This window comes from Trichoplusia ni (genome assembly GCF_003590095.1).
Source record: "Trichoplusia ni isolate ovarian cell line Hi5 chromosome 26 unlocalized genomic scaffold, tn1 tig00004105_group25, whole genome shotgun sequence".
NCBI classification, from domain to species: domain Eukaryota; kingdom Metazoa; phylum Arthropoda; class Insecta; order Lepidoptera; family Noctuidae; genus Trichoplusia; species Trichoplusia ni.
This window is the reverse complement of record NW_020799926.1, coordinates 1,732-26,538: the sequence shown is the minus strand read 5'-3', so window position 1 is coordinate 26,538 and position 24,807 is coordinate 1,732. Positions and strand designations below refer to the sequence as shown.

General features: G+C 36.6%; 1 protein-coding gene across 1 annotated transcript in view; it reads right to left on the bottom strand.

The window, feature by feature from the left end:
• LOC113506835 (serine/threonine-protein kinase 10-like) overlaps window positions 1-24,572 on the bottom strand; it is a gene marked incomplete at its 3' end in the record, with an annotated part of 30,957 nt that extends 6,385 nt beyond the window's left edge. Inside the window, exons 1-5 of the mRNA XM_026889677.1 lie at window positions 23,940-24,572; window positions 2,921-3,037; window positions 2,390-2,515; window positions 1,215-1,388; window positions 618-816 (exon numbers count right to left, since the gene is read on the bottom strand). Coding sequence (XP_026745478.1) covers window positions 618-816; window positions 1,215-1,388; window positions 2,390-2,515; window positions 2,921-2,947 — 526 coding nt within the window. The remainder of the gene's footprint in view (window positions 1-617; window positions 817-1,214; window positions 1,389-2,389; window positions 2,516-2,920; window positions 3,038-23,939) is intronic.
• Window positions 24,573-24,807: the final 235 nt, after the last annotated feature.

The window sequence follows — 24,807 nt, the reverse complement described above, 5'->3', positions numbered from 1 at the left end:
AATATCCGTAACCGTAACCATAACCGAAATAAAAGTTACGGATAGCTTCAGATAGGGCGGAGTCATTAGGCGCGGGGGAAAACCAAAAACTTGTCACGACGTGTCATATTTACTATTTTTACTTTATAGTAAAAATGACATGTCAAATTGACATAAAACTGACAAATCCCAACAGCTGACACCTTTCGTTTTACAGTTCCTTAAAAAATTAATATCCCTAACCGAAACTATCGGATAATCCGAAATAATTGAATATCCATCATAAGCGTAACCGAAACCGATATTTTATTTTACCAGTATCCATATCCGTGTCCGTATCCGGATCCGAAAATATACATCCATAACATCCCTGATCGTCGATTCTGCTATTTACAATGGCCGATAAATGAATGGCAATTGGATTTAAATCTGAAATTATTCCTATTCTCCTAAGAATTTTACCAACACAATAATAGGAAGTAAATTGCTTTGACCTTGAGTGTACAGTCCCATACTGAATTTCCAATTATTGTGTCGGGAAAATGCTTAAGATAATACCAAAAGTATCATTTTCATTCATTTATCTATCGGCCATCGTAAATAGCAGAATTGGGGCCCAGGTTTGAGGTAATCCTTACCTAGCTTGACGCCCCCGGTCATGGTCGCCAGCACGTTCCCCGCCTTGAGGTCTCGGTGTATGACGCGGCGCGAGTGCAGGAACTGAAGGCCGCGGCACATCTCGCGACACACGTACGCTATCTGCAGCTCGCTGAGACCCTTCTCGAGCTCCGCCATGACCGAGTCGAGGGCGCCACCGTCGCAGTACTCGAGGAGCATCTGGAGGTTGAGGGTTAGGGGGAATTAGGCTTTATGAAGATGAGAATAAGAGTCTTTGAAGTTATTAGTTTGGATTTTATTAAATATACTGTAGGTTTTGAAGATGGTCTAGTTTACTATTAAAAAGTGAACAGATAAAAAAAATCAATTCCACTATTAAGGAATTTGATTTTTGAGTCGCGAGGGGATTCAAAAACACATGGACACCCGTACGTATGGACTCAGTACAAGCATTCATGGATCACACAAACGCTTGGCAGTCTCTGCAGGTCTGGCGTGGCGACCTCAACCACTCGGCTATACGTTATTACATTCGTATTGCAAGGCGGCATGAGACGGCCTCTCTTCGTCTTTGAGAAGTAACTATAGACCCGATGATATATCAGTGACCAACTCACCCACAACTTATTATCGATGAAGTAAGCTTCGTGCAGCTCGACGACGTTCGGATGCCGGCACTCGGACAGGATGTCGATCTCGACGGTGAAGTCCGCGAGGTCGTCCTCGTTGTCCAGAACGCACATCTTGGCGGCGGCGAGCTGGCCGGTCGTCTTGTGCTGGGCTTTGTATACCTGTGGAAGGGTGGTGATTGTTTAAAGTATACTGCGATGGGAAGGATTTAGGGACGGTGAACTGGGTTTATTTCTTCTAGGTATTGGGCAGAGAAGCAATGCCGGCGTTAGGGGGGGGGGGGGCATGATGGGGCGATGGCCCAGGGCGACACATTTTGGGGGGCGCCAAGATGTGAAGTTGGAGACTCTTGCCTCTCCTGGCGCAAACCCTCAGAACTGTGCTCTACGCTAGAGGTGGAATACTTCCACCGCCAAACGTAACGCTAAAGGAAAGATGAAATTCTTAATATAATTTTACTTGGGATCAGCAAAAAACTAACACTTGATATTGCTTCCCTCAAGTGGGCGCCACAATATTTTCGCCCGGGGTGTCAGTGGTCCTTACGCCGGCACTGCAGAGACGTTGTCTCGTTTTGGTGAATATAGTATCGGAGCTAGCAACGTTTGAAAAGTAACAACTTTAGGTTAGACGATTTTTTGCTCTTTCGTTTAGAACCTGAGACAACTGGTTAGGGGTAGCAGTTGCCTAAAATAGTGCCTTTATTATTATCCTAGATGTCCAGGTTATAATCTTGGATTTTAAGAACATTTTAAGTGGCATAATCGTTATTTCTTCGATAGTAGATTTGGCGAGGTGGCCAAATCCACTCAGCTATCTGTGCAAGCAAACTGAAATCGTTTACATATTCTTCGAGTCTTCAATCTTCATTTAAGATCACTTTAAGCGATAAAACACCCATTTTATCACCATATAACTATTTATTTTCAGCCAATCTAGTATTTATGCAGTATGCAATAATGTACATTTTATCCATCTATCTATATTCTTCATATAAATAGATATAGATATTATAACCTAAACGGGCGAAGACACTGGCTCCTGTAACACAGGCTTTAAGCCTAGCACAGGCGTAAGGGTTACATTTATACTGAACTGTATTTTTATGTCAATAAAACTTTTTTTTTTAATTTTAATTTTAATAATACTGTTGTATACACACCTTCCCAAACGCGCCATCGCCGAGCTCGCCGACCATGTCCCAGTTGTCCGAGGGGTCGCTGTTGTCGCGGATGTTGTTGAACACCTTCTTCTTCCTGGCATCGTTGCCGCTGCCTAGGTGCAGCACCTACAACAAGCAGGGCCGGTCTTAGTGTCCATAATGTGGGCTTTCTACCGTGGTTTCATAGAACCACACAATTCCGCCTTTTAATTCGGGAGTGCTGGGCCCCTAGTCTTAGTGGGGCCCAAGGCAATAAAGTGCCTTATGGATAATACGGCACTGACAAGCAAGTAATTTACACATTACTTTCTAAGTTACGAAACAAGAAATAATAAAAAAAGTCGACGGTTAAAGCTCCCGCTCCCCCCCCCCCTCCACCCACCCACGAGGAAGTTCAACCATCGAAGTAAACTATACAAGGGGTACTTCAAGCTATTTTCAATCTTATGGCTAGGACAATAGAGTTTTATTTATTTTGTTTTGTGCACGCACATGCCGCGACAGGTGTCCAGATCGATATTTCAGTGTTACCTTTTTAAGATTATTAAAGAACGACATGTTGCTAGATTGCGCGTCGCGTGAGCGCGCGCCGGCGCCTCATCCGTCCTTGCACATCGTGTCACACCGCCACTCTGCCTCTGCGCATCGCTGTAACAAATTATAATAATACATTAGTAATGACAAACTACAAGTATAGTATTGTTTGAACAAGAGAAACATACAAATGAAAAAATATGGGAATCCATGACGGCGATTTCACGATAAATGAAAACTGAATCAACATCGTTTCATAAAATCCAAAGGTCTGAGGTAATAAACATAAAAAGAAAATACAGACGAATAGGGAAACTTCTCTTTTTTTATAGTCGCTTGAAAAGAGAATTGCTCAACAAAAAAAATCTTAGTCCATTTAAAGAAGAAAATTTTCAACCAAATAACATGTGATGTAAAAATTTAAGAAAGACAATTTTAGAGAATATTTTTATAACAAAAACGTGACATAACATAAAATATAATTAGCATGTTTGAGGACAAACAATGTATGTATGTTTAAAGTTTGTTTAATTTTCCGCGTGTAAAGGACATTTTACATTTGTAATGAGGACGCTATAATATACCTAGCTTTTAAACGCTAAACGATAAAGAAACCGAAAGTTTTGTTTTCAATCGAAAAGGGCTAAAGAACTAGGTTCGGACCCAACTCGTGACCCGTAGCCGCGTCAGTTCATGATTAAGGACTCCGTTTGGTCTGAAACTAGTCGGGCAAACACGATAAATACCTACAATTGATTCACAATTAACAACCTTTAATTGTGAATCATCAAGAGACACGTGAAATTAATGTTTGAGACGCGCCGCAATTCATGAACAAATTTCTCTAAACTAATTTAAAAAAATCACAAAAAAAAACTCTAAAATATGTTTTTCTTATTCCGCAACTTTTAGCTTGATAAATCAGTCATCGTCTACACTCAGGCAAACTGCACAGTCAAAGCATCAACAACACCAATCAGAGTCAAAAATAATTATGAAATCGTATCAATGGATTGTATTTATAAGCCAAAGATTACAACTAAAATAATAACAGCGTGGGAGTCATTCGTTCAGCATACATCGACTTCCTATTTGGCGTATGAAACGAGACATTTAAAAACGTATAGGTAACTGAAAGTATATTAAGACAGGATAATAAGGGATTCTGATGAGGATATTTTGACAGCCGCGTCCTTGTAAGTGCAGATACGGAAGATGGAGGACAGGGTGTTGTGGCACAAGTGGCTACAATTATTTAATTAAAGTAATTAGTAATGGAAATTTTGTGCTGATTATGGAATCGGTCTCACAGAAGACAATTATTAGATTTCTGCTGTGTCAATCTTTTTAAAATATTATCATCATTTGTTGTTTCATGGTAAATTAAAGAAGAAGGATCAACAAAATCTGTTCGTCCAGTCCGAATTTCTGAGGTCACAAATATAATGAAATAAAGATAGAGAAAAGAATGAGACATGCACCTTTTTGAAAACAGTATTGTTGAAACCTCCTCTTATTGATTTCGCTTGAATAGCCAATGATAATCACAGCGTTTTTTCTTCTTGCTTAACAAAAACGCCAACCGCAGCGTTTATCCACTCAATACAAACGGTCCCCGATACAAATAACATTAGATTTGCACGTCTTATCAAACCAAGGTCGGCGAGCACTCGTTTACGAGTAATATACCTATTACCGTATTGATAAGTTTTGAGAGAGACAAAATGTTTTGAACTAATTAATAAAGATTTTTTTATCTTTATTTCCGATTTATTTTATAACCGTTTACTGACGTCACTGATGTGTATTTATCGCGACCAGCCAACTCTGGTCGGGTCCGAAATTAATCGCCTTACGAAAATCATTGAAGAAAAATGTCGTTTAAAGCTTACTCGGTTAACGACTTACCCGGAGGAAGATCGTAAGAAGGGCGATATGTCGGAGTATTGCTGACTAAAATCACCCTGATTTTGTCTCTGCTTAGGTAAAATTGACTCACATGGGAATCGTCATGGACAACCACCTTCTCGGGGGGAAGTAACGGGTAGTGTTAGACTTACTTCTATAAATCTTACTGAGTAAAAATGAACCGCCGTCAAACACAAAGATTACTTAGCGCGGGTTTTGTTTCTTTTTTTATGACAGTAATAACTTACAGCGGTTATAACTATCTTACTAAAACACACGTGTTTTCCCTTTGTTTACATTGAGAGCACGAGACCCATTTTCATTTTGACAGCAAGAATTATGTTTATATCCTATAATGTGCAAAACATGGAAATTCATCAGAATAATTTTGTAAAATAGAATGCGGTGCAACAACATAATTTAGGCACATTACTTCAAAATCAAAATTAGCCTAATTGCATTCTTAGTACTATTATCAATAATGATAAAAATCATTTAACTATTTGTCGATCAATCGAGCCGAGAGGACGAGGGTCTTCGGAATAAATTTGATTTAATTGATAGTTACGGATAAATTTCAAAATACTTTAACTACTGGTTGTTTCAAGCGATTATTTAGGTGATTAATTATAGGAACTAAATAGTATTAATTGTATACTTTTAAGTCTTAAGTCAAGTATAAAGCCAACAATATTTATAATCGTTGCGTCTCATGTAAAAAGTCCTATAAGACTTTAACAAAAATCTGTATCTATCGGAGTAGCCGCATTTTAAAATATTGGCGTCAAAATATTTGTACATACCTAAGATTTTTCGAAAATCTTTCTGATGGATTAAACAACATTTTTTTTGTTAAATAGCCTATTTAATGACTCCAATCGTATGTGTACAGACACATAAGATGGAGGGACAGCCCTCCAAACCCTTAAAGCCGTCGGCCACCGTAGACTTCTCCCCGTTTATTCTCTCTCAGTATACATCCATACATTGTATACATACATAAATATGTACATTATATACACAGACGCTATCACAAACTATCGGAGTAACGGAAGCGTGCGCGTGCGCTGATAAAAAAACATTAAATAATTTATGTATTATGATTCATTAGTTCATCGATAAGGGGCATTCGTGACCGTTTGTACTTATATTTTTTTGTGTTATTTTGTTTTTAGTTTGTTGCTTATTTTAATAATGTTTAATAGGGATATTGAGCACAGAATGTGTGTCCTTGAATGCTTTTCTGTAGGACGGCAAACTGTATTTGTTAAGGAAGGAAGTCAATATCAGAATAGCTTGGGAAAATAGTAAAAGGTAAAAGTAGAGTATATGGTAACGGTAAATAAAGTGAAATATGTTAGACAAATTAATAAAAAGCCTTACTATTTTGCATATTAAGGGTCCTCATCCTAGCCTTTTACCAACTGTATTGGAATCGGCTTCCAGTCTAACACGACTCACAATTTAACGTACCTTTAAAAGTAAGTGAGATAAATAATCTCTCTCCTTATACCGGTCGTTCCTATCTGAGGATCGTGGTTAGCATCAGGTCAACATTTGGCGCGGATGATCTGCTTCTTGATGATTTTTAATAAAGGACTTGAAATTGAGTCCTATAATTGCGTTTCCCGACTATCAACCCCTACTTTTGTATCTGCGACAGCAAAAAAAAGTCCCAGTTTCAGTCAACCTATGCAATATAAAACCTCCTTCACCGATTTACCTAGAATTCCATTCGATACCACGCAGGTATGTCAGTTAGGAGTTGCGCAGCGTTATTAGGTAATCGACAAGCAACCGTATTGGTGAAGCGAAGTATCGCGCGCTCGCGTATTCGTAAAATGTTCGACACGTCTGTCGCAATTGCGAGGAATATACGTGAAAATTTGAACCAGACATGTTCTTTACTTACCTTGGTGTTAAGTTATCAAGTTTGTTGTTGAATATAAAAACTAAACTTTGTTTTGCCCGACATCGTCCACAATGCACCATAACTAATGTCTAATGGTTATCCTTATCATCATCCCTATACCTAGGTACAGGGATGATGACAATTTTTTTTTGCAGTGTCCGTCTTGTTTTTTTTTTGTATAATAATGGATACGTATTTTTTTTATTTGTCCCGCAAACATAAATTGACCAAATTACAGTGAATGAAACTTACGCGTGACGTCACGATTGAGTAAAATTTTACTATATCGTTACGTCACAAGCGGCCTCTCCTATACTTTAAAGCAGTTAATCTTTGTCAAGTCTAGTTTTTCTGAAAAAGGAAAAAATACGTGTCTCATACTTTTCAAATATCTAACTGAGGGACTAATGAGATTTTTTCTTTTTATACCCAGTCATCACTCCTATTGCCCGAAGGCCCGCCTGCTAAAAATCGAAAATGATCCACGGCATGGTAACCTCACCCTCTCGGCTATCCGTGCTAATTATATCCTCATACATATCTCCAATTTTGAATACTCAATACGTTTTTCACATCTTAGTTGGTAGGTGCAACCTACCAATATTATAAAAGCGAAAGTTTGTGTGTATGGGTGTTTGTTCCTCTTTCACGCAAAAAACAACTAACTGAACGGATAGGGACGAAAAAGACGAGAGGAAAAAAAAGAAAGAAGAACAAGTTAAACTAGACGATACTTGGTATACAGATAGTTTATAACCAGGATTAACCACATACGAAAGGTTTTACCCTAATTTTATGTTCCCATGGGATCATTTTCAATTGCAACTGCTAGTTCAGTAATATTACTAAAGTCTTTTAGATAGACGCCAGTCCAAGCGGTGTAGTGGGCTGTCAATTATCCACAACTACAATATCAATTTAATACGTGGCTGTACACCCTACTTTCTGGCAACACCCGAAGATTTATGATAATTAACTTGGTAAATAAGAACACTAGAACGTAAGACGGCGAGTTGTGACAATTGAGAGGAGTAGTGACCACGTGACGAGCGTCTGAATTGATTAGGTAGGGTCCAAGTTTATACGCGGTAGCGGGTTACGATAAAGTTCCTTAGACATAATATTCTGTCAATTTTCACACATCGTCACCCAGCACAAAGCAAAGCCTGTCTTATGAGCAATATACTGATCAGTATAGTTTAATTTATTGAGATTCATCACACTTAAACAAAGACTACTTCAGAACTCATCATTCAATCATTCTAAAGAACAATTCAAAATCTCATTCCTAAGTAAAAGAACTGACAAGAAATTTGTTAACTTTCATGTTCAGAAGCGATATTTAATCCTCTCTTTAAACATGGTGTTTATACAAATTTCTCGTACCAAACGCATATTTGAACCATAACAACCGCTCCACGCTTCAGCGTATACCTAGCACCAAGCGCACAAGACCGCATGATGTCACCAAACCGCCGCTGCGTCACCGGTATTTGTGTCTACCCCGTTATTACGATAGCTTTAAAATACTGACGTATATAAGACGAGTCTTCGCTTTACGTACATTGACTAATATTGATAAAAGATATAAATAATTTAAAATAAAACCTTTTTTGATCGTCGAGCTTCTTTGAACGACTCTCGCAGATGGAATTTTATCCTTGTATCACAGGATCCCCAAAAAATCAAGTCACATGCACAAAGACACCCAGACTCAGGACAAGCATTCGTGGATCATTCAAACGCTTGTCCTACGCGGAGATCGAAGCTGCGACGAATAAGCGCACAGTGTGTGTTGAGCGGCCACCTATACCACTCGCCCATCCATGCAGACAAAATTGGCTCATTTATAAAGAGCATTTAAGAGTCAATAATCTAACTACACTTCATAATAAAACTGGCTGTGTTATATTAAGAGTTAGTCACACATTTTAAATATTTTCCGTATATGAATTGAATCATCGTGACGTGATCGTTGACTCGGGACAAACATTAGGTCATTGTTAAAATATTTACTGCAGGTTCCTGAAATAATTATTGAGATAAGAAAATTGATAATCTTTTAAAAATCTTGCTGTGAGAGCTAATCTCTTACTTACAGCAAGATTTTTGTCCGAAGCTAGTCGGGCTGCCCCGATAAATACGCGTGAGTCCGTTACATCATTTAATAATTAATCATTCTCACGACAGTTACTATCAAAATATTTTTGCAGACCGCTTTCATCTTCTTTTTGCCAAGTTTTTCTACACTATATTTCTTGTTTGTTTATTTGTCGTCCCGGTGGGATTTCTGCAACTCAATTTTGAGGCACTCCTGATAAGCTAGCAGGCATGACATTTTCAGAGTAGCTTCAAACCCGATGGCATGCAATTTACAACTATAATAACGGATGGATCGACTTTGAATGGAGTGACATTTAATAACGTGATTTATTCAATTTTTATAAAAAAAAAAATAATTATATCAGGACTGCCCAACGATTTGGGTACAAACTAGACCATGTAATTTGATAAATGCTTCATGACCTAAAAACCACCCAAAACCTATCTAAAACTCGAAATTTATTTGATTTACCATATTTATTACATTAAGAGGTATATTAAAGAGAACCTAGATACCTTTCGGTCAGGCGCGCAAGTCAGTAGGCGCGGCTATATCAGGTTCGCGCGACATCTTCACTTGGACGGCGTTATGCGAGAGTGGGGAAATTATTTAGTGATACGTATTAAAGAAGAGTTTCTGAATATTAAATGTGAGTAAGCTCATAGATTAAACTGCCAAATGCCTTTTCCAAGAAAGTAAATAAATGCAAACGCAAAATGCGTAAATTTTCGACTGAAATGACACCTATTACTAAAGATTTATTCATCATCTTCCTAGTCCAATTCCCCATTATGATCCATTTGCAGTATTATTGCCTATTTGACCTTAACCCAGTTACCTGGGCAATACGATACCCATTAGATACACTGGTTGCCAGACTTTCTAGCTCCTTTCTGACCTCTTTCTGACTCCCCGTGATTGTTAAAGAGGTTTTAATAAGAACCGGGACCTACATGTCACCCATCTACAGACCGGCCTCATCACTGGTAGTTTAACCAGTGATCGTTCAATATGTTCAGCTGTAACTAAGCCATGAGCTCCTCTTACAGAATTATTGTATATCAATCTACTTTGTTACGTTGCTTGTCTCGGTATTGCATAACCACGTTCAGATACGCATCGATACCTTGAAATGTTAGGAATAACGGTATCTGCCTTTATTTGTATGGGAGAACCAATAAGACTTAATAATGTGAGAGGCTTTTAAATATCGAAATAAAATAATTGAGTAAATTGATTTAAAGTGACTTTTTCATTCAGTAAATTTTTAGTTACGACTGCTACGTCAAAGAGAAGATATAGAATTTTTAGATTATTATATTATGAACGAAGGAGTGGTTTGGGATGTCAGGGGTAGGGGGAGGCCTTTGCCAGTTGGTCCTGACATTGGTTAAAATTGATAAAAATACTTTACTTAACTTTTAACCTTATCTATTACATTTAATAATACGACCCAACATCACCATGAGTACCTCAAACTATCTTTTTTAACCCCCGACGCAAAAAGAGATGAGTTTGACGTGTCTGTCTGTGGCATCATAGCTCCCGAAAGTTTTATACCTATAAAGTTGAATGTTGTGCGAGTGTTTTTAGACATTTTTGATGAAAATCAGTCGAGCCATTCAAAAGATGTTGAAGGTAAAAGTTTTTACCATTTTTTTATCGATCTCAATATAATATACAATTAACATACCCCATCATAAGTAATACTTATAGTAGGCTAGATACCCCACTATAGCCAAGAAGCATTCGATATAAATATTCATGCAATAATTAGCGGAGCGTCGTTGCTTGCTAATTGTGATCGGAGTCATGTTTACACAAATTAGAAGCAGTGTTATGCGGTACCGTTAGTACCGATCACCATTGACTTATGGGGGGAGAGGGAGTTTGTTTGTAATCGGCAATGTTATATGGAATAATAGGAATATGACACAGGCGATTTGTCTAAAGGAAGGTAATAAAAATTGGTACCTATAATGTGTATGAAAAACCCTGTCGGACCCTTGAAAGAAATATAAGTGAACGTAATATTGAAAAAGAAATTTAGGTCAAACAGGCATCAATCAATCATCATCAGTGCTGCCTATAATATAAAATTAATTAAATTGATGGGTTAAAATCGTTTTTTTTTTCAATAACTAATCAGAGCTACTTAATCATTTTATGCTACACTACAACCCCTCAATGAATAGTGATGACGACAATTTTTTTGCAGCGTCCGTCTTGTAGGTTTTTGTATAATTATGGATACGTATTTTTTAATTTGTCCCGCAAAAATAAATTGACCAAATTACAGTGAATGAAACTTACGCGTGACGTCTCGATTGTGTATAAATTTTACCATATCGTTACGTCATAAGCCCCCTCTCCTAAACTTTAAAGCAGTTAATCTTTGTCAATTCCAGGTTTTCTGAAAAAAGGGACTAATGAGATTTTTTCTTTTATACCCAGTCTTCATCCCTATTGGGCACGTTCTTTAAAACATAGATAAATACGAAAATGTGTGGGAGGTGTCTCCAGACCAATATGGTATGGGATATAAAGATATGTATTCAATTTGATTATAATAAATCTGAGTACGCACGCGTCGAATTTCAGGCGGTCGTTTTAAGTTTCCGAACTGCACGGATAGGAAAACGTTTGCACGACGTATCGCGTTCCCCGCATCATCAAGATCACCCAATATTCGTCCACTGCTGGACATAAGCCTCCCCGATAGCACGCTATCGAGATCTATCTTCCGCTGCTCGCATCCAGCTCATCACGTGCATAGGACAAGCATTTGTGTGATCCACGACTATTAATTGTATTTCAAACAAGCATTGAGAATATCTATCAATAATATACAGATTTCTAAAGCGGCTTTAAGAAATCAGTAAGTATATTATTGAATAAGCAAGAAAAAGTTTATAGAACGCGGAGCATAAGTTTAATTGCTATAAAAATGTTATGTTATAGGCACGCGACACATTCATAACGTTTTATTAACGGTTTAACGATTACTGTTTTTTTTAAAGCAGGTTAAATTATAAATGCACTACTTATAGATAAAGGTGTAATTCTGTGAACGTGTGGTTTTTTTTTTTCATTTTAAATATTTTGCTTTTGATTAAAGTTAGGAATGGATTATTAACAGAGAGATGGAAGTAATATCAGACTAGTTGTCGGAGAACAACTGCTATTCGGTAAAAATCCGACATTTTTTTTCTGTGAAATAGCTATACCGATTTTGACCGGTGTTCTATTTGCAGATAGATAATTTAAGACAAACTTGATAATTAAAGAAGTAACCAGATAATTCAGTTTTTCTCTGTAATAAAATTAGCCCTTACAAAATATTTCACTTGAAGAAAAGTTTTTTTTTTTATAATTTTTAGTTATAAAGCTATATTAACGCTACTAAAGATACCAGTCAAGTGTCAACGAATGACATTCTGGACAGACGACACGGCCAATGCTTTTCAAACGGTGTAAGACAAATACTTATATTGCGAGAACATGTAATATTCAATTGTATATTGTCACACACATGACACGCTTTCGATTTGTTTGGCCATGTTTGATTTTCAATTTAGGAAATTTTATATTCTACGTGGTGTATTATTTATTTATTTATGCTAACACGGCTTACCAATTACGTTAACACAGAGTGAAAAAAAATTACAGTGTTAGGAGTATAATGAAGATTTTTATCTATTTCGTACTTCCCTAAAAAAACATCAAGTTTGGCTCCGGTGAAGTCGTATCGTGTTGCCCAGGTAACTGGGTTGAGGAGGTCAGATAGGCAGTCGCTCCTTATAAAACACTGGTACTTAGCTGCATCCTGTTAGACTGGAAGCCAACCGCAACATAGTTGGGAAAAGGCTAGGCCGATCATGATGGCTCATCATATATTTTTGTTATTAAATAATACAATTCAGTTTTCTCGTTTTCAATTACTGCTGGAATCTAGTATCCTACAAAAGTCAGTTTTCCCTATCCTCACCTAGACCGTATCACTAAAAGTACAAATAATACCTAAGTGACACTAATCCACATGTCGGCACGTCGCACGCCGTGACACGGTTCCGATTCGAACGCATTCCTAACTTTCTTGATAACTTAAATAGATGACGTCACCAGTCAGTCAGAATCACAGTTTTTAAGTTATCTGTTAAAGGGATAAAACGTACATTAGTTTCTTTTAAAGGGACTAGCCCGCCACACATGCCCGTCATTGCAACTCCTGTAAGCCAGGATCTAAAATGAAATTGAATTAAAAAACAACGACTCCTGCATTTTTATCAGGAATTTAATCTTTGTATCGCGGGGGTTTCACAAACATTCAAATCACATGCACAAAGACACCCAGACTCAGGACAAGCATTCCCAGATTATACAAATTCTTGTCCGTCCGAAAACCCGCTAAAATAAAGAGGTATGTTAATTCGTTAAAAAGTAAAAATTTCATGTGCAGAATTTGGCGTGACAACTGTAAGTTATAACGGCGTGCGTGTATCGTATCGAAAGTAAAAGTCAGATTTTATTTCTTGCGTATTAATTATTGGCTTATCCAGATTTTTATCCGACATCTGAGACTACCTGACCTGTTCCTACTTTGGTTCTTTCCGGGCTTAAATTTGTATAAAGAAATCTTTAACATTTACAAAAGCCAGGATAAGCATCTAATCTCCTATTTCAATTTTCCCAAACGTGTATACGGCGCTACCGTTTTCCAGGAACGACCAATCGTAATACGCAATAAACTGTTGCTAGGCAACAATGTGACCATGAAACTGGGATCTCGCAAAATCGATATAAAACACTAGGGACAAAATCAACAGAGCAACAAGTTTAAGAAGGAAACAAAACAGACACGATATTAAATTAAAAATTTAACACTAGCTTGAAAGAATACGAATAGAGTAGAATATATTAATTATTTGAAAGAAAATTGTTACAATACATAAGGTCGAAATAAGTGATATACGGTTCGGAAGGGAAGAGGAAGGTAACATTTTACAGTCTAGAAAGAAAATGGCAAACAGAAAAAATACTTATTTAAACAATTGATATGAATAGATAAATGCCAAATACAGGATTTCGTAAAAAGAAAAAAAACAATGAAAGTCCAAAACAACTTACCTACATTACAATTCAGAAGTCTTCAAAATAGGTAGAATTGAAAACGTGCTTTAAATCTTAGCTCTTTCCCCCATTGTTATCCATTCTCCCCGGGGTCCAAAAAATCAACCATATTCTAAATTTTCTATCGGACCTCCACAAAACTGACTGGGGAACACAACACCCCATCTTCAGACTTAAGACTGAATTCAAAACGTGTCGTCGCGACAGAGTATCACTGGTTACAGAATAAATCATTCTCTAGAACATTCGTTGTGCGCATGCCAGTATTGATCCGGGATGAGCGAGAGGTAGGGGTAGGGGTTAGTGGGCGGGACAAGCGATGATACCAGATAGATAGGTATGTCATGCAGTTTAATCAATAAATGCACTGTGATCTATAGGTATGGAGAGCTGTGGAGTTAGGTTTCAGACCGCGCCCCTGTGTCTGGATCGTGATGTATAGATAAAAATCTAGATTATTGTGTAACAATACTTCAATACATTTTACCTTTTGCATGGAGGGATAGTAGGTTTTAGTAACAAAAAATCACTGATTCTGATTCTTGCTCCGAGGATTTCTTCCTTTTTTGTTACAATAGCCAAGAATATTTATTTATTTGTTAGAATACTGTTTTAATAGGTGTTATAATAAAATGAACTCAATTAAATTCACACACATTTCGGTCGTAAGGGCACTGCGAAAAGAATGTCATAAACATTTCTTTATTTTCTCATTGACGGCAAGTTTAATTTTATAAGTTGAGACCTAAGAAAAAAACGTCAGAATACAGACTGAATTCAAAAGTAAAGTCTGACAAGCCTTGCCCAATATTTTGTGTTATATTTCTTTTAGTCATTATTTTATTTAGGCATTTCTACAGGATATCTTCAAAGCAAAAATACACAATCACTTACAACCAATCACCAACATAAATAAATAACATAGCATTACCGACATTGTGAATGGTCCTTCGACGTAAGTGCGCAATACAATACAACATGTAGGTAAAACGATACTATGTCAAACAAAATAAGTATTACACGTACTATACTTGTATTATTTTACAATTACTTATCATTATAAATTTATACTTCTATACTAATATATAAAGCTGAAGAGTTTGTTTGATTGTTTGAACGCGCTAATCTCAGGAACTACTGGTCCAAACTGAAAAAATATTTTGTGTTGCATAGACCATTCATCGAGGAAGGCTTTAGGCTATAAACCATACCACGCTGCGACTAATAGGAGCTAAGATACAATGGAAAATGTGAAAAATCCGGGCAGGTATACCTAAATCATAACTTATATCTTCTACCCACGGGGACGAAGTCGCGGGCAACAGCTAGTCTTACTATAAATGCGAAAGTTTGTAAGTATCAACGGATGTTTGTTACTTTTTCACGCAAAAACTACGGAACGGATTTGGACGAAATTTGGTAGTGTTTATACCAATTTTAAGTTCCCGTGGGATATCTTTCGATTTGCAGCGGACGGAGCCACTGGAGGTAAAGATTGTGACGTTGTAAGGTTGGTAATTTCAGAATCTTTTCTAGAATTTGAAACTAACAACATAAAAAAAATGAAACGTTCTATCATATCATGGATTATAATCTGGTTAAGGACGGACGAACAGCGAAGCCTCAATAATGGTTTAGGGTGTTAAATATTTTGTTAAATAATACGAAAACATTTTTACTATTCCATGTAACAAAATATAGAAAAATAAAACAGTTATCAATGTAATTATTTCGTACTGATAAAATTTCAGGCAATTAGTATACTTTAGGTTCCTTTATTTAGAATTAGAATTATTTTCGTTTTATCAAAAGCGTTCGAATGCTGTAACACATTTAAATATGCTTATCGGTAGCGTGTATAATTTAAATAAAGAGTAGATAATAATTTTATATTTTCCTGAGTTGAAAATAATGTTCATTTTATGCAATAAAGAAACATGCAAGTTACTCGTTTTACTTAAACCGATGAGAGTCCCTCAAGGATCAAAGGGTGGCCCCATGTCGTTTCTTACTAACATAGATACCTGTGTTTCAACCAGCCTTGATTTCCTTACGATGAAATGCTTGACTTTGTTAAAAAAAGGTTTCAAGTCGTACATTCTAAATTATTTAGCCTAAGACACCCCTAAACAAAACAACAAAAGGGATAGGAAAAGATCGTGAGGCAACCTACATCAAAGGATCAAGTACTTTAAGACGTAAGGCGTAGTTTTATAATTCGAATGGTAACTAAGATCACTCTTAATTGATGATTGATTAGAAAATGTCTCACAGAGCTATTACCTTAACGACACAACGAGGAACCCACCACGTCACGCGTCGTTTTTCAAGATTACAATTAATATTACATTAATGAAAAATGACACGGTGACGTAATGTTTATTTAAGTATGCTGATGCATCTAATTATATAAAGTAAACGCATGACTCCAGAATGGATGGACTAATTCGCCTAATATTTCTTTTGTATGTTCCTTATGGTCCATAGAAGGTTGAAAAACTCAAAAAATAAAAAGAGCGATTTTAGGGCAGGTTAAGGGAGTTTGTCAAGGCTAGGTTTACCACGGAAACGGGAACCATCGCGCCTTGTAAACTGAAGTCCAAGCGGACGGAGTCGCGGGCAAGAGCTAGTAGTAGATAAAGCTATTCCTTTAGAACCCATGGTTTCCGTCATCAAACTTACAAGCATAGATTTAATAATTATTAATATTCCATACTTATTGTTAAGGTCTCCATTAGTCTATATTTAATTTTTCCGTAACTATGATAAAATAAAACTATAGATAGCACAGGAATTCCAAACCAGTAAAACATACATTTTATCAATTAGCTAATTTAAATAGCAAATTACCTTTAACAGATAATGATTGATAGCCTAATAACAAATTGCAATTTAATATGAATAGTACGCATACCTTTTAAATCAATGAGTTTTCACGTCATATTGATGATTGTGATAAGTTTATGATCTCGCTGACATGATTTGATAAATATGGAATGTTGATAAGTTGATAAGTATTGTAAGTATCGTAATCCACTCTTTTATTATAAAAGGGAATGGTTTTTTTCTCTATTTCGTCTCTGCAGTTAGCCTGAGCGCAGGCTTTAACTGCAAATGACATTAAGCGAAACGAAAAGCAATCGTGATCCCGTCAGAATGCATGAACATTACGTAACCGACCTCTATATTTTTATTTGCAAAACTAAAGCCCTGTTTTTGGCGTAGCAAGTAAACTTAAAGACACGCCGGTTATGCTGAAATAAGGACAAAGACTCCTTTGAGATCAAATTTTCAAAACTAGTCTAACAACCTCTAGAGATAAAGAAACCGTTGAAAATAAGTAAAGAAAATCTTACCTCCATTTTCCTACCACCGAGAACCGCTGCATTTCGCTATGCACTAACCACGGGACCAAATCGACTGAGAGTTTCAATCGATTGTGGAAGCTTCCAGAAGCAGCACGCATGTCAGGTAGGAACTGGCCCAACTGGGGGGACAACCACCACCCTCAAAACACTATTGCATTTGCGACACAGAGAGAGAAAGAGATGCAGCTTTTCGTATAAAAACTAGCTCTCTCCCTTGCACTACAGCAACGACTAATGACATCGAAAGCCTTCCTGATGCAGTACGGAGTACCACCACGTCCACCGCCTACAACACTATTCGTTTTTGTATAAAATTTGCTATGGAAAAATCAACCTTAAAGCTTGGATATAACGGCGACAGCGAAAGCTGAAGTGGCTGATGTTTGGTGCACTGTAGTCTAGAATGTTATACAAATATCGACCTTAAAGCTTCGGTGTCGGAGAGTGGATTGTACGTCAGTGGTAATAGCCACACCCCTTAGGGCATAGTCTGTGTAGGCTTCAACACTGAAGCCTGCGTTGGTTTTAGTTAGGGTTGTCGAATACCGAAGAGTTCGGAAAATATGTTATTTCGGGATTTATCAATTTTAGGTCTAAAGTGAACGATTTGCTTTTAGGTTTTCAGTCAATCCTACTTAAAAGATATGAACTTTTTAATATAGCCCGTCAAAGACTGTTTGCGCAATATTTACGCATAATGAATACTCGAAATATGATTTATAACTATTGTTTTATCTACAAAATCAATATTGAATCAAAGATCATTAAATATTGTGCAAATTTACTACATAAAATACGAAAATAGATCGACAGCATCTACACAAGAGTGTCTTGCTCAAAAATATCAAATTAAGAAGTGGCAACCCTAAAACCCGACCTTTAGCACTAGGAAACCTAGTGCTTGTGTGAGTTAGGTCACAATTACGCACACAGCGACGGGATGAGACGACCAATCACAGCTCAGCTCGGAACTGTACATATACCAATTATACGGATGTGAATCCTGCAATGCAGTCATGTAACATCATAAGTAGGAAATGTATAACACCTCTTGGGGACCGATCGATAGCGTTGTCGCGGTAAGAGCGATGATGGGTGACCAACTATTCATATGTATAATATAGAAGGTATTTTTTTTGTCATCAGGATGGGTATCTAGACTTTGTTGCACGTTGAGGGTCGTAATTAGTCAATGAATTCGCTTGGTACTTGGTGATGGGTTCTTTTTTCCGTTCGTAGGCAACAAATCAGTTATGCATTAATCAATTCGGTTTATCGCGAACTTCTACTAGACTTTGGTTATTGGTCCCCTTGAGTCACACCACAATACTTAGTGTTCTATCTCCAGTCCTCGATTGGGATCAATCGGGCTTATACAGAATAAAAGGTCCCAGTTTTTGTCAGAGCCGCGGAATGAAGACCCTTTTTAATCTGTGAATCTATGCAAAGCCACTGATTCACGTAGATTCCATAGTTATCTCAAATAAACTTCTCCATCTCGAAAGACACGGACATTTCACGGACCTCTTAAACTTGGTAAAATAATTTCCAAAACCGATTCAAAAGATCCTGAGATTCCCCCTACAACTTCAAAGCATTAATCCCTTTATAGTATTCGTGTAACTATGTAATATTTATATCGCACTAGCTATTGCCCGCGACTTCGTCCGCGTGGTTAAAAGAACTTGCGACTATATCTTGAGATTTAAACTATCCTATCTCTCAAGATGGATCGAATTGCACATGGTGTGCGAATTTTATTATAATCGGTTAAGTGGTTTAGGAATCTATTGAGGACAAACATTGTGACACGAGATTTATATATATTAAGATGAGCCACCTAATTAATACGTATTAGACCTAATTAATCTCTTAAGTCAATTACTAAGGATTACGTGTTGAATGACAAAAAAGGCAAGTACAACTTCTGTAACGAAACCTTATCAAAACCATTTATTTATTGGTATTAGTTTTTGCCCGCGACTTCGCCGGCTTGGATGTCGTTTATCGCAGTTAAAGACATGTCTAGATCCTTCACCAAAATTTTAGTATTATTATTATTTTTTCCAAGTCCATACCCAGAGTCTTAAAACTGAGCTTTTGCCCTTTATTGATTTCAGATTCGGTGATCGTCTTTGCCTCCCTTCTCTCCATTCTTTCTTACCGTGCCACCTCGAAGCAAACTTTGCGGTATGTCAATTCTAATAATCAATTAAACCCAAACTTGAATCATTTTCGTGAATTTATTAGGCATGAATCTTAATGTTTTCTCAATTGTATAACATTACCATTTCTGTCTACCCGTTTTAAATGGGCAGGCCTGATAATAAATCAATCTTCTAATCATATGGTTGATGTACAACCTGGTGCCAGAGATTAACCCACACGCAAACCTCTGACATGACTTTACACACCCTAGAACAACTCTCAGGTATGCCGATTCCCTCGAATTAGAATAAATCAATAGAGGCAGTCAAATCCTTAGACTGACTAGTCTTCAGATAAAGAAATATGTAACACACAACTTTATAAGGAAAATTCCTTCCTTACAACAAGTTGTACAAGACAAAGTATCTTATAGTGATGTGGATAAAAAGGTATTTCTATTTCCTTGCTCGCATAAAGGAATCAGAGTAAAGAGATACGGCATATAAATATAAAATAATGCAAATAATTTAAAATATGTGTAATTCATCTAACACGTGTGTTTATCGCATAACTTTATTGATTGAACAATAATGATTATTCAGTATTTTCCTACTCGGGTCGCTTATGATTGCTAGTCGTATTGCCATAATACCTAAGTCATACTTTTCGATTGTATGTTATGTCAAGTGTGTCAAGAGACCTTTTTTCTTATCCTTAAATGAGTGTCCGCCATTGGGTTGAGCTGAGTATCAGATCAGTATCAGTATCAGATTTTTACTGACTCTTAATATATATTAATATATCCTGGGACAACTCACACACGGTTATCTGATACCAAGCTAAGCAGAGCTTGTGTTATGGTAACCAGACAACTGATAAACTTACTTATATATTTCTAAATACCTACATATTATAGACAAATTACACCCAGACACCAGAAGAAATGATCATGCTCATCACACAATATTTATCCTGGGCGGGAATCGAACCCACGACCTCCGGTATAGCAGTCAGGATCACTAACAACTAGACCAACAGGCCCGTCAAAAGTGGGTGAACAGACTCTGTTCTGTTCACCGGAGCCGCAATAACCCTTTCGGGCAATTCCGCTGGAAGTCAGGTTCTACAAGCGGCCTTAAACTCCAGAATCCATCAGAAGAAAAAACTACAGCCATACATTTCAGCGTTTTCTATTTCTACGCTGACGGCCATAGGCCTCCTCCTTCTCGTGCCAATTTCTACGATCCTGTGCTAGCCTCATCCAAAAACCTTATCCTACTACTATTATAAAGGCGAAAGTTTGTAAGTATGGATGTATGGATGTTTGTTACTCTTTCACGTAAAAACTACTGAATGGATTTGAATGAAACTTTACCACAATATAGCTTATACATCAGAATAACACATAGGCTCCCTTTTATCCCGATTTTTGGAATAGTTCCCGAGGGAAAATTTAAAAGGTGTGTAAAAGCTATAAGATCACTAAGGGGATTGTTTCCATGGAAACGGGGACCACCGAACGCTGTAAACTGAAGTCCACGCAGACGGAGTCGCGGGCAACAGCTAGTTTAAAATAGTCGACATTTTTATAGAGAAGCTACTCTACTAAGATACTCTTTAGGCATTTCCGTGGTACTTTTAATTTTATTTTCACCAGTAAAGCTACATGGCTTCTATAAAACGCACGACTATAGGAAGCCATAGCAAAATTACGTTAACATTGATTATTATCAACCTTGAAATGTTGCGGTTTTATAAATACGTACTTAATAACCTACCTCCAGTTCATTAGTTAGGTAATGTGGCTGCTTATCGAAAATAACCAGATTCGAATTCCATAACTACAATGTTTATTATTAGTGAATATTTTTAATTTATGAGATAGTGTTTAATATGAAATTATATTGTCCTTACTTTTGTTTATCGGAGATTTAATACTGAATATTATTTACAAACTGAATTCGTTTATTACACATACAGCAGCACTCAAAGAGAAAAAGAAGGAACATAGCTGGGTTTTAGTCAGTAGGACACTCCCTTCCACTCAACCCAAAGCCACTCATCTGATGGTTTCCCATGCCAAATACAACGAAAGGCTTGCTCTGGGTGGTGCAGGATGGTGGATTTTCGATTTGACGGAATCCCATGCCTATTGGTGACTATAGAACCAGTTCAAGCATTCAGAAGTAATTTCAGCATTAAAAACCCATAATACATACATTCCAAAAACATTACACTCGTTTAAGAACAGTCATATTTAAATAAACACTTCTGCCTACACTATCATCAATAAAAAGCGTGATACACGCATATTTTACTTGAAACCAAACTATTCCTTCTTATCAAATGTTTGTACTGAGAGATAAAATGATTGCTGCAGATAGCATCCTCCTCAAAGATAAGGATATCTTAAGATAAAAACTCTTAAATGTAAGAATATTGAGAGTTTGGAATGTTTTTTTAGATTACCTATATAGGGGAAAACTCTTTCTGTTTTTGGTTAAGCAGGGACATGCAGAAGCCGAAAATCGATATCAGTGGCGTGCACTTGGAGAGGCCTATGTCCAGCAGTGGACTGCGATAGGCTGATGATGTGAGGGACATGCTTGTGAGAACCCACGTAGTAGGAAAAGAAATTATTAGCATCAGAATCTTACTGACTAAACCTGAACCACCTTGGAAGGTCTCCAGCATTTGGTTGGTGAATCATTAAATGCAAGATATATAGACCTGGATTTGCCAAGGTCTTTTATACCTTCAATAATGTTTATACCAAAACATGTCTACATACATCGGCTAGATTTTAAAGGCAGACTTTATATCTGAAAGTGGAAATGACAGACATTGATGTGTCTCCAGCGACAGAATAATTTCATAATTAAAAAAAGGCTATAACATAATTCAACCAAATACCAAGTAACAAGGGGAACTCACTAACCCTCTGAAATTTAAAACATATACATACAAGATGACATCCATACCATCCCATCATCTAATAAAAGAATGCATGAGCATGCATAATGAATTTCTATTCTAATAATAACTATGGCATAAACAATCAATTTATTTATATATTGACTTACAGATTCCAGGAATTAATCTAGATATAAGTGGTTATATCTACACTCTATTAAAGATACTTGCAATACTAGTAAAGACAAGTTGAATGCGCTAAAATCAGACACAATAATGACTTAATTTACTAATTTTCATAGTCAATGAAACGCAGCAAGAAAAATAAAATCAAATGAATCAATCATAAAATACTTAGATGTAAAATCATGTTACAAACATTTCTTTTTATTAGATTAAATTAAATGCGAACAACATCACATACATTGTTCTGAATCCAAAGTAAGTTGCTAAAGCACTTGTGATATGGAATTCAGATACAACAAATGTACCACAAACACCCAGACCTGAGACAATGTAGAAATGTGAATTTTTACACTGACCAGACCGGGGATGGAACCCGGAACCTCAGAACTAGCGACACCTTGAAACCAGTGTATATGCCTCTCAACATATTTATTTAGTAGCCTATTTCTGATATTGTAACTGCTGTCTCGTTAATGTGTGATTGCCAGAGAAGAAAAAGTATGCTATGTACTTGTTGTAATGATGGAGAGAAAACAATTAATGGAGGCAAAACCAGAGGTTTTGAATAGTATGCATTATGTATAGATGTAATTCATGCAACAAATATAGTTGATTAATTCTCCTATCATATGGGATACAGGATAATTCAAACATTTGTTAAAATACATTAAATGATTAACATTTAAATTAAAACTAGACAAAATGTTGACTGTATTGCTTTAAACAGGAAAAAGGATATCTTAAAATATTAAAAGACAATTAACATTGATTGAATTACGACCATTGGATGACTTTATTGATGGTAATTCTAATATACATTTAACCAATTATTTATTATCCTTAAAGATAATTTCCTATATATTTAAGTATGATTATTTAAAGAGTATTTATGTTGTCACTCTTTTAAATAGTTTTTACTTATTTTAATTATTTTACTCACAAAAATATGCTGTAATAGAGATTTAATAAAATCTAACTTCTTGGTACATATTACTGCTTTCACTACCAATAGTTTCAGTGTTGTTCATGTAAAAATGTGATTAATGAGTAAAGGAAAATATCCACTAAATATAAACTATTTGGTGTCCAATTACAAAGATACAAAATATGTCAGTTTACACATATTTGAAAAACTATGTATCACATTTATAATGTTGTTAAATGTCATTCATGTTGTTTTATCATATATCCTGTTAGAGAATGAATCATAAAATTCTATAATTGGCTTATTTGATCACCAACATACTTAGCTACACTTAAATATCGAATTAAGTTGGTAAAGATGTTCAAAAAGGAATAATTTTGGATAGAAAAGAGGTTGCTATGAAAAAACTGTATGATACTCACTTCAAATTCTTGCCAGACAGGCTCAAAACAGGTATTAATATTAATTAGGCCCACTAATACGCACTAATTGCTTCTAATAGGCTTCAACTCAATTGAAACCTCATTTTTAAAAAGTGTTTCTGTCATCAGAATTATCACACACAATGTCTAATCACGTAGTTTATTACGCCTAGAAACTTTCGTTAGACAATCTGGCACAAGGAAAAGTCACAACACTGCAATCCAAATACAAGAAAAGTTAACATACAGATACACAAACACGGCACCGTAAGTGAAACTAGTGAGCGCGAGTCGGCCGCGCCTGCCCACTAATTGAGTTAGTCGTACTACGCACCCATTATTTGCACATATTACAACGTTTAGCAAACCCGTAGACGGTGCGACGCGCGACAAGAATGAGGAACCGACAAAAGTGAAGATCTGACCCAACCGAGCTAGCCTCTTGCGTCCTCGACTCAAAAAAAACCTGTTCCCTCATTCACCTACTAAACTAAAGAACGGGGCTTCCGTCCGCGATAATTCAACATCCACGCGCCGCAGACACCACAATACGAGAAACTAACGCAACGTTTGACGACGACTTCGCGATAGTACGGCGATTATCAATATTAAATATTCGATAGGTGAAAGGAGACATACCTTTGAGTGAACTCGTACAGATGTATTAAAACAAATCCCAGTCAGTCCAATATGAAAAAAAACTGCACTTTAACACTGGATAGTCTTTCACAGATTGTTGTAATCACAAATAAATAGTTACACCCACGATTATTGAAAACGGTGTTCAGTATGCGGCGGATAAGCGCTAGTCCGTAAAAGACGCCATTTTGATTTCGTCAACTAAAGACTAGAGACAATATAGAAGAAA